At 37.7% G+C, this 12,383-nt stretch overlaps 1 protein-coding gene across 6 annotated transcripts in view; it reads right to left on the bottom strand.

Annotated features, from left to right (window-relative positions):
• The window catches only part of LOC125330678 (U2 snRNP associated SURP domain containing), a 48,864-nt gene that overhangs the window by 26,978 nt on the left and 9,503 nt on the right, over positions 1 to 12,383 (bottom strand). For 2 of the 6 annotated variants that reach the window (XM_048314089.1, XM_048314085.1), the window contains exons 2-11: positions 9,777 to 9,824; positions 9,330 to 9,347; positions 6,887 to 6,985; positions 5,677 to 5,791; positions 5,143 to 5,276; positions 3,047 to 3,114; positions 1,041 to 1,135; positions 922 to 957; positions 739 to 821; positions 193 to 358 (exon numbers count right to left, since the gene is read on the bottom strand). In XM_048314089.1, the coding sequence (XP_048170046.1) occupies positions 193 to 358; positions 739 to 821; positions 922 to 957; positions 1,041 to 1,135; positions 3,047 to 3,114; positions 5,143 to 5,276; positions 5,677 to 5,791; positions 6,887 to 6,985; positions 9,330 to 9,344 (811 nt within the window). In that variant the 5' untranslated portion in view covers positions 9,345 to 9,347; positions 9,777 to 9,824. Of the gene's footprint in view, positions 1 to 192; positions 359 to 738; positions 822 to 921; positions 958 to 1,040; positions 1,136 to 3,046; positions 3,115 to 3,901; positions 3,944 to 5,142; positions 5,277 to 5,676; positions 5,792 to 6,886; positions 6,986 to 9,329; positions 9,348 to 9,776; positions 9,825 to 12,383 lie in introns of all 6 variants that reach the window. The other 4 variants (XM_048314090.1, XM_048314087.1, XM_048314086.1 and 1 more) reach the window with 3 other exon arrangements.

The raw sequence follows: 12,383 nt of genomic DNA, 5'->3' as shown, positions 1-12,383 counted from the left end.
TTCAGGACACTACAGTACACAACTGTTATAGTTTGGCAACATTCAGTTGCCAGTAGAACAGTCAAGTGTAAACTAAAATCACTGTCAGACAGGTATGTACTGGAGCCACAGAATACATGTCATTTGTCTGATAAAACAACCTGAAAATGTCTGCAAAGAGAATTACAGCCCTGAACTGAGAAATCAGTTTACCATTTAAATTCTTCAATGCTCTTTCAGCATCTCTCCTGTTCATAAAGGCAACAAAGCCACAATTCCTTTCTCTTGCTCTTTCTTCATCGGTTCTTGGCCACATAATTTTAACACTTGCTAATGGTCCAAAGCGGCCAAATTCTTGACATAACATCTCTTCATTCATCTACATGAAAAAGAGGTAAAAGTTAACATTTTGCCACTGCATTTCTGTGACAGTTGTTCATGTTATTGTCCAAGTGTCAAAATTTTAATTTTTTCAGTTTCTTGAAAAACAATGCTTCATTGATACTCGCCTAATGCAATCTACTACAAAAACAAGAATCTATAAAACTGCACTTTTAACTGAGCACACTCAAATTTTTAAGATATGATCCACTTTGCTTAGAGATATCAATGGAAAAAGAATTTTAACTGAGCTGGTGATTTGTAGTCTAAACCTTAACTTTTCAGCATTATGTACAGAGTATTTATTCTAATGAATATTGCAAAAAAATTCATCTGGGCCCAAACATGCCAACACTGCCTCCTTGGCTCCAAACTTACCTGAGGATTGATGTTTCCCAGATACAGATTTGTTGTGCTTGGATCTCCAACATCATGTGATCCTGGTGCATAATCATCCAGTACTAAAATAATGGAAAAAAACAAGCAAAACAAGGAAGTCATAATCCCTGCTATGCATTTAAATGACAACATTAAATTGAGTAAGAAAAGAATCTGTATTACCACCAGATGATCTGTTTCTTCTTGAAGGAGCATCCACTGAATATAGAGAAGAAAAATATGTACAATTTAGTCTACAAATCTTGTAGCCCAAACTAACATAAAAAATAACATCTACTTACTTGAACGACGCTGCCCATCTGAATCAGACTGGGGTGGTTCAAAACGACTCAATCTACCTTTTGTTTTGTGCCTTTCATCACGCTCCTCTTGGATTCTACAAAGCAAGTTTAAAGTAAGCAACAACTTAAAATCATTCTGAAGTTTTTATTCTAAAATTCTGAATGAACTTCGCAATTACGAGAATTTTTAATACGAAACAATGAGTTTGTTAAAACTTCCAAATTTCTAGTATGTCTGAATTTGTTTCATCAACTGGAATGTATCTATCAGAATTATTCCTCATTCATACTGTCAGGGTATTTCATTCTCAAACAAAATTGACTTGGTTTGAGAAGCAGCTTACAAGAGCAGAAGTAAGAACTGTGCTCTGAAAAAGTGACTCCAACGCAACATCCAACTGCCAGAGGTCCGCTGACCACTCAGGTGGCTTTTCAAGAGGCACACAACTCCTTAGTGTCTATTTATGCTTCTATCTTTTCTAAGCCTTACTCACAGGCACACCCACATGACTATTTCCAGAATATACTGGATTTCATCTCAGTTTTTCACTCTGAGGACAGTACTCACACAAGGATCTATTTGGCTCCCTGCAGTCTGGCCTTAAATCCTGATATGAAGATACTGTATCCCAGGAATACAAGGCTGGCAGCTCAATTCATTTACACCAACTAAGGAACACGCAGCAGTGAAGCTCAGGCACTCCCCACAAAAGCCACATACAGATTTACAATGTTGTACCTACTGCTTTCTAATGCACACGGATTCATTTGTTTTCCATCTCTAACATCAGGATAAATATATGACACTCAACTGCACTCAATATATGTGCTGCTCTTTGTTGTATTACAATACATTTGAAAGTGAAAGAATCTGCTTTTTCAAGCATTATCCATCTTGCTTTTAATACTAAGCAAGTTGAAATAAGTCTCTAGACTTGAATTACAACTCTTATTTTTGCATTATACAAAAGATCAAGCTCCTCCTACAAATTCCTCTGGATATAGTTTAGAAACACTGACAAAGCTTATTCTTTTCAAGTGTGACAGACATTTCAATTGCCACCAATCTCTCTGCTACACCCCGTACCGGGTTTTCTGGGCAGGTTTTGGTAGTGGGGGGCTACAGGGGTGGCCTCTGTGAGAAGCTGCCAGAAGCTTCCCCCATGTCCGACGAAGCCAGTACCAGCCAGCTCCAAGTCGGACCCAACAACAGCCAAGGCCAAGCCCATCAGCAATGGTAGTAATTAAGCTTAACTAAGTTATTTTAAGCTAATTAGTTATATAATTTGTTGTGGGGTATGCCCAGCCCTTGCCCTGGAGGGATCTCTGCTGAGATAAGAGATTTCGCAATCGCCCAGCAGGACTCCCTGGAAAGGCAACCACTTTGGTCACGGCGAGGAAAGACAGACCTACAATCCTTTGGGAGACACTATGCAGATTTCATCGTAACCCATTGGCCTGCACCCATCCCAGATCCTCTGTAATCCATTGGCCTTTATTGATCCCCTGTATCCCTATAAAAGCAAGCCCTATGGGCCCCTGTGGCGCAGAGAGAGGGTTCCCGTCCCTGGCTCTCCCCTTCGCCAGAGGGGACCCATAATAAAGCTGCCTCTGTGTGGAACCAGCCACACGGGCCTCTCGTCTCTCTCTCTGGTCTGGCTTGGCCTGGAGGCTGCCCTGCAGAGCTGAGCTGGAATCACGAGCTGATAATCACTGAAGAGCTGACAGTCTCTGCAAGGGCCCTCCTGCCAGCAGCTGAGGGAAGACACCGGACCCTGGGAAGGCGATTCCTTTCGGGACCATCTCCCCGGACCGGTCACCTCTTCCTGGGTCAGAGCCTCGGACCCCCATCCCCAGCTGTAATAATTTCCCAAGCATTTAGGGGAGAAGAAAAATAAAAACCTTCCTTGGGAAACAGCTTAACAAAAACGATCCTAAATACTGTCTGTAAAACAAGGCAAAAACCTTGGATTTTGTTTATTTACAGTAAAAACTAGCAAACTTACTGCTTTAATTCTTCTTTAAAAAGTTCCAAATTACTCTTTTTCTTTTCCTTCTCTCCTTTCTTCAAAGGCTAAAATTAAAGATATATAAAACAACACTTCAGAAGACAAAATCAACAAAATTAAAAATCATGTAACAAAACTTTAGATAATTTCCATGCATATTTTACCCACAGCTTTCAAACCAAGTAAACTACAGGAGGAAAAGAAAACAAAAAAAAAAACCCGAAACAACAACCAGACAGACTTGAAACATTCAGACTGAGCGCTATCAAACACAAAGCTAGAAAATATAAAATTAAGGATAGTTGAAAATAAACTTTGTTACTTGTCATTCTTACAATGCAGCACATGTGATCAAACACTCTCTCTACTACATACACATTTAAAATAACCAAGGCATTTTGTCATTTATTCCATTTGGAAACCAGGATGCTGACTACACCCCTAGCAAACCATCATGCTCTAATGAATTTGACAGATGTGTTTACATATATATGTAAATTATTTTACATATATATATTCAATTATTTTATCCACAAACATTCTACTTGAAAAGAATTTCCTTCTCTTGCTTCCTTTTGGATGTAAATACAGTCTGAAAAAACTGTTACTTATAAACAGTTCAAGATCCTCAGGAAAAACACTCTTGAATGACAAAGAATATGGATACTGCAACACTACTTTTTTTTTCTTTTAACAGTAATATATGTTCCTTAACTAACTCATGTGAAATCTTATCTTCAACAACATTGTTTTTATATAATCAAATTTAAATGAAAACGTTTCCAATAGGCAGACATACAAAATATTTGTGTTACACACTACAGCTTTGGAAAAACTGGACTTCCTACTCACCCCAGGCAAAGTTGTTTGTTTGTTTTTGTTTTTGGGGAGGGTCTGCCAAATAAATAAAATCATTTTTACCTCATTATCTTCAATCACCATTGGACAGGGCAAGTGAGTAAACTGATTGCATTACTTCACAAGTATTTATGAAAAATTTGAAAAGCAGTAATATTCTTACAGTACAAACACTTGCTTAAGACAGAACAGAGCTCAGAAAAATAAAAAAATGCTACAATTCATTTCTGTAACTGTAGAGCTTTACACACAATGAAGATCAAAACTGCCATCCAGTAGTACCCCACTAGTCTAAAACTGACATTGTTTTAAATCTGGAGGGAGGTTATGATGGAACTGCCCACAATTATCACATTACATTCATTTCCCACCCTAACAGGCAGCATCATACATGTTTCACTTAAGCTTTAAAATTGTAGTAAGCTCTATTAAAAGACTTTTAAGACATCAAAGACATTCATTACACATACACAGCAGTAACAGTAATCATATGCAATTATCACTTGACTTGAAGACTCTGTTTGTTCATAGTTCTAATATTTTCATTGCTTTTTATGATGAGCCTTGGTTTACAAAAAAAAGAAAAAAACGAAAAGCCACCCCAAAAACAAAACCAAAAAAACACCCCATCAAACCATACAGAAGACAAAATAAACTAAATAAAGCAAGGTGTTCAGCTTCAAAACTGTGCAAGTTCTAGAACTCAAAGAGGAACTTCTAAAGGGACTTCTCAAACTTCACCCCCCCCCCCCAAAAAAAACCCAAGCCAAACCAAACCAACAAACAAACAAAAAATCAAAGAACCCTACCAAGAAAAACTTGGATCAACACAAAGGTCAATTTATTTTTTGCTTTAAAAAAAAAAAATCAAAAACAGATGGTAGCAAGAGGAATTGAGAAGAATTGCTTCTAAAACCTCAGAAATTCTCAGGACTAAAGAAGCTGTTACTTTGCAACAGTCATGAAATCCATATCCATGAGAAGTTTGTCCAAATTAGCAGGAACACAGTAAAAGGGCAGTGCAGTACCAGGTGTACTGTGCCACATACAGGGCTCCTGGGCCTCTGCATTTCATCACCTTCATATCTGCTATAGGTTCAGGCAACTCAAATTGTCCACCTTCTCTCAGTATGTGACACATGCAGATAGAACTACTCTGCAAAGATCACATGGCCCTTTTCCTAAGCACTTCTAAATACATCAGGATGAAGTTAAGATTCAAGTAAGAAACTTACAGGCTTTTTGGTTTCTATCATTAGGAGGGATGGAGGTTTCTCATTAGATGGCTGACTTGGTTGATTTTTTTGATCTGAGAATCGGGACGAAGGTTTATAGATTTTACCCCGTTTTTCATCTGTTTCATGCTCCTCTGAAATTAAAGGCAAGTTAAAAGCAAATTTTATTAACTAATGCTGCACAACACTGTTCATTAGAAAGAATGCTGTTCTTTAGTTTTGGTCATTCAATTCAATATATTATTTAATTTTTAAAAAGCTGATAATACGAATTTTACATAATTTAACATCTTTTACTATGAAGAAAAAGAACTTAAGATCAGGTATTCTCAACCAAAGCACTTTTTCCTGTTATGGTTAAAACACAAATCACGCCACTGCCTATCTCAGTCAAAGCATGAGGTAGATTTTAGCATCAAGTTTTCTTTTCTGCTTCCAATGTAACGTATTAATTTTAAAATGCAATTCAAAGCCAATCTTCATCTTTACTCAAAGCCAAATGACCCACCACCTCCAAAAAAAGATTAGTTATACCTTTAGATGCATTAACGATTCCTCCTCTTACAAATGTTTTCACTTTATTACCATCACCTCCTTCAAAGGCAGCAAGGAATTCTTCATAGATTTCTGCAGCAGCCTTCTCATCCTCCTACATAGCAAATGTTAATCTATTTACTATCATCACAGAACAACCTTCAATAGACAGTTACTCTTAAATTAGCTATGTGACATTCCTTTTTATTTTCTAGAGTTCAAGCTACAAACTGCATCAAAGGAGTTTCAAATTTAGACAATTCAAATTTTTGAGAAATGTGGGCAGAACACAGCACATAATACGCTAAGCCAGTGAGGCTGTGTGCTCCACTATGCCTGTTCCTTTCCAAGAGTTTACATGGCCATTTAACATTCAAAAGATGCCAAACAGAATAGCTCAAATCAAAGGCTTATGAGCCTGCAGCTTTGCTGGCCTCAGCATGACAGAACAGTGCCCATTCCATCTCAGCCTTTACAATCAACCCACATGGCTGAACGAGATCAACAACAGGATCACCTTTCTGTATTTCCCCGAGAATAAATTAATTCAATGACTTAAGCTGAGACACTAAATTTAGCACTATCATGATCTTCAGGCCAGTATTTCCAACAACTCAGCAGAAGATAAGCCACTAGAATACAGTACAAGTTGTGCATATAAAGTTCAAACCCCAAAATTTTCAAAACTTCCACCTTACCAACTACGAGATACGTACTTCCTGAATTTGGACACCCCTGAGTAATCTAAAATGCAGTATCAAATTTTAAGGTTTTTCTTAGTTCCCAATACAGTCATTGGACAAAAAAATGTTACAGAACTAACAAGGATGTGCACTGAAACAATTTCAGAAACAACAGGTACTCTTCGTAATTACTGAAATCCAATGATAGAGAGCAAATGAAAAACAGAAAATTACCTAAGGTGATGGCTGTCTCCATCCTGAGCAATACATCAATGGATTATTGTAATTCCCTATTTCAATAAGCCAGAGAACTTGATTTCTCACAGAGAAGCAAAGAGGAAGCCTGTCTCTATCTCAATGCCATGGATGTCAAAAATAAATTATACATGTAAAATACAATTTACTTTTGCTTTTAGAGAACTACAATTATCAAAATTAAGATATCTGGTGTGAAAGCTGGTTGCAATCTAAAAGCAAACTTATTTCAGCTCCGCATACAACATGAAATTTTCATTATATACCCTTACCTTCTTTTTTAATTCTTCTTGCTCCTTCTTGCTCAGAGTCCGTTTGGCAGCACTCATTTTGCCAATACTGAATGCTTTAAGTTTACTTTCCATTAGAGGCTGCAAAGGGAGTAAGAAGACAGACATCAAACTGTTTACAAAACAATGCTACTTTTGACCTTGGCCTAGACCAGTAACTCAAATAAAACAAAGAAAAGCCTCCCTGTACTTATCTCTGAAGATGTCATTATTTAATACAACTAAAAAAAAATTAAATCGGTATGGTTTTTTTAAACAAATCATCCTTGGTTTAATGAGAGACCTTTTAATACACCATTCAAACACAGCTAAAATCTGAAGGACACTTGCTGTAAGAGCCTGGACATTTATCACTGTGCAGTGCTGCAGTTTCTAAACCTTCAGAAATACATGATTTGCACTACAGTTCTTCTCCCTTCCCTCCCTGCCCCCTCAAAAAAAGTGACTATTCTATTTTGGCCAGAATAATGTTTGTGCAAGGTTGGACAGGTAATGGAACAATCAAATGGATGCTAAATTTCAGTTGTACTTCAAGGTAAAAATTAATAGCTTTGCTGAACAACAAAATGCATTCTAGAGGTTTTCATCTATTAGTTAAATGAAACAAAAAACCTCACATTCAGCTCCTATATTCTTCCAAATTTCTTTCCAAAACCCTGACAAAGGAAGCACTCCACATAACAGTAATTTCTGGAGTATGGAATTAGAATTCTTAAGGCTCTATTCTGGTAGTTAACAGGCAGTAAAACATCACGAGAAGAAAGAAACAGGATGGAGAGCATGTTCCAAAGACATGGGCAGTGGGAAGTTAAATGAGAGAAAAGATATTTCTCTGGAAATTCCTACCTTAACACAATAATTCATGAATAGTCAGCACAACAACAAAGCCCCAGAAGAACAAAACCTAAGGTATGAGCCTTGTCTTCAAAATATTTATGATGCTCTTACATAGAGCACACAGTGATGCTTAAAACTATGATTTTTGCAATGACAGTTCTTAAAAAAAATCAGCTCAATAAAACATCAAGACAAATAAGATGAAACACTTAAACACTGTATTACGAAAAAAATTCCGATAGCAACTGGAGAGAGTTTCCTCCAGGAATAATTTTCTTTGTAAAGAGTTTTATTTCTAGTATCAGCTTCCTATTCGAAAGAAATTTACATAAAAAAGCACCACGAAAAACAAACTGTTTGAAATATCTTCAGTTTATAATTCCAGCTCAGCATCACAAACACCTCTTGGATCTGTGCCAAGCATATGACCAAGGAGCTGCTATTTCTTTGAAAGTGTTCCCTGCTTCATCACTGAAAGTAAAGCTATCAGTCACAAATTTACGCAGTGTTGTCTGTGAAGTTATCTGGTTTATGACACTGTGTTTGTCAACATGAGCTGCTGTGACAGGTTTATCAGGAGCTTTTAATTCATCTCCCTGTTTTTAAATTTAATAAAATCCAGTCTTCCAGTAGTCTGAAAAACAGCAGTTTCAGTACGACAAACAATATACAACCTTGGCAAAACACGAGCACACAGCTACGGCACAACATTGCAGGCAGAACAAATACCACACTCCTACCCAAGGCTTATCCTGTCATCAGAAAATAATCTCTCACAGTAATGTTATAGGATGCCTGTAGATCAGCCAAATAAATATTTGTTCCAGTGACATAAGGGAAGCAGCTGCAAGATAAAAGAGTTCTGGCACTAAGATCTGCTCAGTTTAGAAGTGGTTTTGGGGAAAAAAACACCTTCTAAGTGGTAGGAGCAATATAAAGAAGATTGAACTAATTTATGTCTGCTAGTTAAGATTCCAGTGAGCAATTATAACATATCATTAACCATATGCAGCTTCACAGAATTCCTAACAACAGAACTATACAAAACTTGAAGGTCTTCCTCCTTCAAAAAATGCAAAATACTGTGAAAAGTGTAAAGCAAATGATAGAAGCAAAGAGAAACTTGCAGCTGAGTAATCAAATCTCTGTATGAAAGCCAACTTCTTTTTAAACAGAACACTGCATTGACTGTAAGGTGGCACAAAGCACTGAAGTCCCAGTTCCATCAGCACAAAATTCTCAGAAGAGATTTAAGAGAAATTTTCCAAATTGTAGCAAGTAAAAGCTCTCAATAAAACAAGCTACTTCTTTATGAAAAGTTTCTGCTATCACAACTAGAATAATGGTATCTTACAAGCAATTTAACAGTTGGCAATTGACTTTTGCATTTGAAATCTTGAAGAAAATCCAAATCACAGAATGAATTGTCTGGTATTAACTCCCAGTTTGGCTCTTGCTGTCCGTTTTCATTTTAGCTCAGAAATAGGTAAGTCTTCATGCAACATACCAACCTCACAATCAGGCAAAGGTCTCTTCACTGAGGGAACAAGGAGTGGGGTGGCCAGCAAGACCAGGTTATTACTCTTACCTTTTCCTTTAACATATTCTATTAGAAAGAAAAATAAAGGATGGAATTAGGGCCATACTGTCTCAGCTTCGAGAAGCCAACTGTGTATGAAAAAGCACTTCAATATCCCATGACTCTTAGGATTGATCACCCGTTATTCTCAAGCATTCCTCAGTTTAAGAGACAAACCTATACAGAGTCCTTGCAGCTTCTTTCTGTTCCAGTACCTATTATGAATGCAGTACCATGCAGCAAAGCTTCCTACACTGGTGCTTGTTTTGAAAGTTTCAAGGAGTATTTTTAAACATGAAATCAATGGCTCATTTGCAAACACCTACAGGTTACATACCCAATGCACCAGACTCTGCCTGTAGCAAGTAGTTTTCTTTAAAAACAGGCCTATTTTGAGTTTGTGGGTTTGGCTGGAATTTTTGGGGGTTTTTATTTGTTTAAGTGTTTTGGACTTACATGTGAATCAGCAGATCCAGTGGTATGTACTGCATCTGGCCCTCTGACCTGAGGAGAGAATGAGGAGGAAGTGAGGCACACAACAAGAAACAGACAAACAATCTCTGGGGGCTTTTTTCAGTTCTTGGAATGTGATTTTCATTTCTATTTTAACATCCAAATACACAAGAACAAAGATACACATCATGTATTTTAATGATATATCTGACCAGGTCACCTCAGGAACATGTCAGTATAAGGCAAATAAGGGATTAAAGACAGACCATTAAAAACATCTGAATTTCCACAGCTGGATTTTATGTCACTAATGGCACCACTAGGAAAAAAAAATAAGGTTTTTGCATCTTCAAGAGTTGTCATTAAAGGCCGTTAAAGATTACATAAAGTGCTTGATTACATTTGGCTTACTATAAAATAATTTCCAAAACTGCTCTTACTATATTGTGCATAGATAGAAGCTGGCCACCTCAAGAACCCCAATTTGTGACTAGGTACTAATTGACAGTATTACTTTAAACTCTAACTGAACTTTAACATGTAAACCAGCATACATACAAAATCAGGTTTTAAATAACGTAATGCCCAAATTCCAGAAAACCTGACATAACACCTACTATTAAGATATTATTGCCTGATACACAATTCTTACCTCAACTTCAACGGTTCTGGCATCAAACTGACATTTAAGTCAAAATAAAACATTTCCATTAGCTGAAATCTGTTCATTAGTTACAGAACATTAGCATTTCTCCTTATTAGCAGGAGTTTATAGTTTATACCAGAAATAGTAATACATGATGCTCATCTCCAGCTTTTCAAAACAAACAAGCACCAAATGCTACTCTAGAAGATAATTTACTAGACCTCATTTTCATTGTGCATCCTGCTTTTCATCAGCTAAGACAGAGACATTTCTCTTTCAACAAGTATACTCCTATGTTATACAGTAAAATCAACTTAGAAAAAAATGGTCTTCAACCAAAAGCAGTTCAACAACCAGAATTAAATGCGCAAAAGTAAAGAGCAACACAAAGATACAGCCCTTCCAAGGAAGAAGCAAAAGGCTTCTAGCAGTATGTTTGGAGGTTTTTTTTACAAAGAGAAACGGGGGAGGGAAAAACCAGAAAAATAATAATGTCTTCCTCTCAAAGACCTCCCAAATCGCCTTACTTGCAGCACTGTACATGACTCACAAGCACATCTTTGCACAGAAGCTAGTAACAAGTTTAGTACCATGCACCAGTAGCCGTTTATTAGAACACGCATGGAAGCAAGGATCACAAGCATCTTTTACTAATGCCACTTCCCGCAAACTTCTCTTCTTGTGTACTTGGTGCCGGATTTTTTTGTGATTCACAACTGCCTATGGCACTCAGATCAGTAATCTGTTATGCACAGTTCTACATTCTGCACAAATGTAGCTTAAGGAAAGTTGTCCTCTCCTCAAGAGTTTATGAATGTATAGCCCAACATCACACAGATAAAAGAAAGACACTGTGCAAAAGAATTCCAGAGCATGGAAACAGCATTCTTCCTGCTGCCAGCTGCCACCCTGCAGCAACCAACACAGCAGCTACAATTCCAGCCTTCCAAAAAAACAATTTCAGACCTGCAGTTAAAAAGATCAAAGATGGAGTGATACAGTGGTGTCTGCCTTAGTGTACTGACACAGATTGAGCACTGCCCCAGGAAAGGAGCTTGTCTGGCAACAGCAGAATGGAATGACCATTTCCTGATTCTCTACAGCTGCTTCATTTATGGAAGTTTCAGAAAGCAACTCCTCCCAACAGGGGTGGTGCTGAAGCTGCTTATTGGGAGGACAAAACCCAAGGCATTACACAGAGCAACAAACAGTAAGAATGCTCAGTACAATGACACATTATCCTGAGGAAGAACATAAAAAAAGTAAGACACTAAATCTGCTTCTCCAGCAGCAAGCAGAGGATACTGCTCAGAAAGGCTTCAGTCCACAGTAGCACACAGAGACTCTGTGGGAGTACAGCGGCACTCCCCAGTCCACCTACAGGGACCATGGCACTGTGCAGCCACTCTGAACATCATACGAGCAGCACAATTTCTATTAAGGTGCACTCAGAAAACTTGTAAAAGCAGTTTTAGCTTTCAGACCAACTTTACCCCACAGTAACTAACACCTTTGGACAGCCACATTATCTTCTTCCTTCAACAATTCTTGTTTTTCAGGTCTTCCCTTCCTATGCATAAATTTAGTTCTACCTTTGCTACTACTCCTGACCATCCAAGCAACTGTTCTGACAAAGCACAAGACGAAAAGGTTCTTGACAGAATTACACATTGCTATCTGTCAGTTTCTAAATAGCAGTTATTAAAAGAAAAATCGCAAATTCTCACAACACTGCACTTTGCATCCATCTGCACTGCCTTGACAAAAGGGGCCATTTTGTTTCCTTAAGTGTCAGACCAGCTGCACTGACTCAGCGGAATCGGAGTCTTTCTAACGCAGAGAGAAACATTTTGTAAGATGTTGCCCACCTGTGTTCAAATCTGGAGCAGGATTATTTTTTTCTGCTCCCATCATGTCAAGCAGCTCAACTGAACTTAACTGCTGAAAGAAAGACACACAAAGCT

Source organism: Corvus hawaiiensis, chromosome 10, assembly GCF_020740725.1.
Source record: "Corvus hawaiiensis isolate bCorHaw1 chromosome 10, bCorHaw1.pri.cur, whole genome shotgun sequence".
Taxonomy (NCBI): domain Eukaryota; kingdom Metazoa; phylum Chordata; class Aves; order Passeriformes; family Corvidae; genus Corvus; species Corvus hawaiiensis.
Note: the sequence above shows the minus strand (reverse complement) of the source record. Positions and strands in the feature narration are given on the sequence as shown.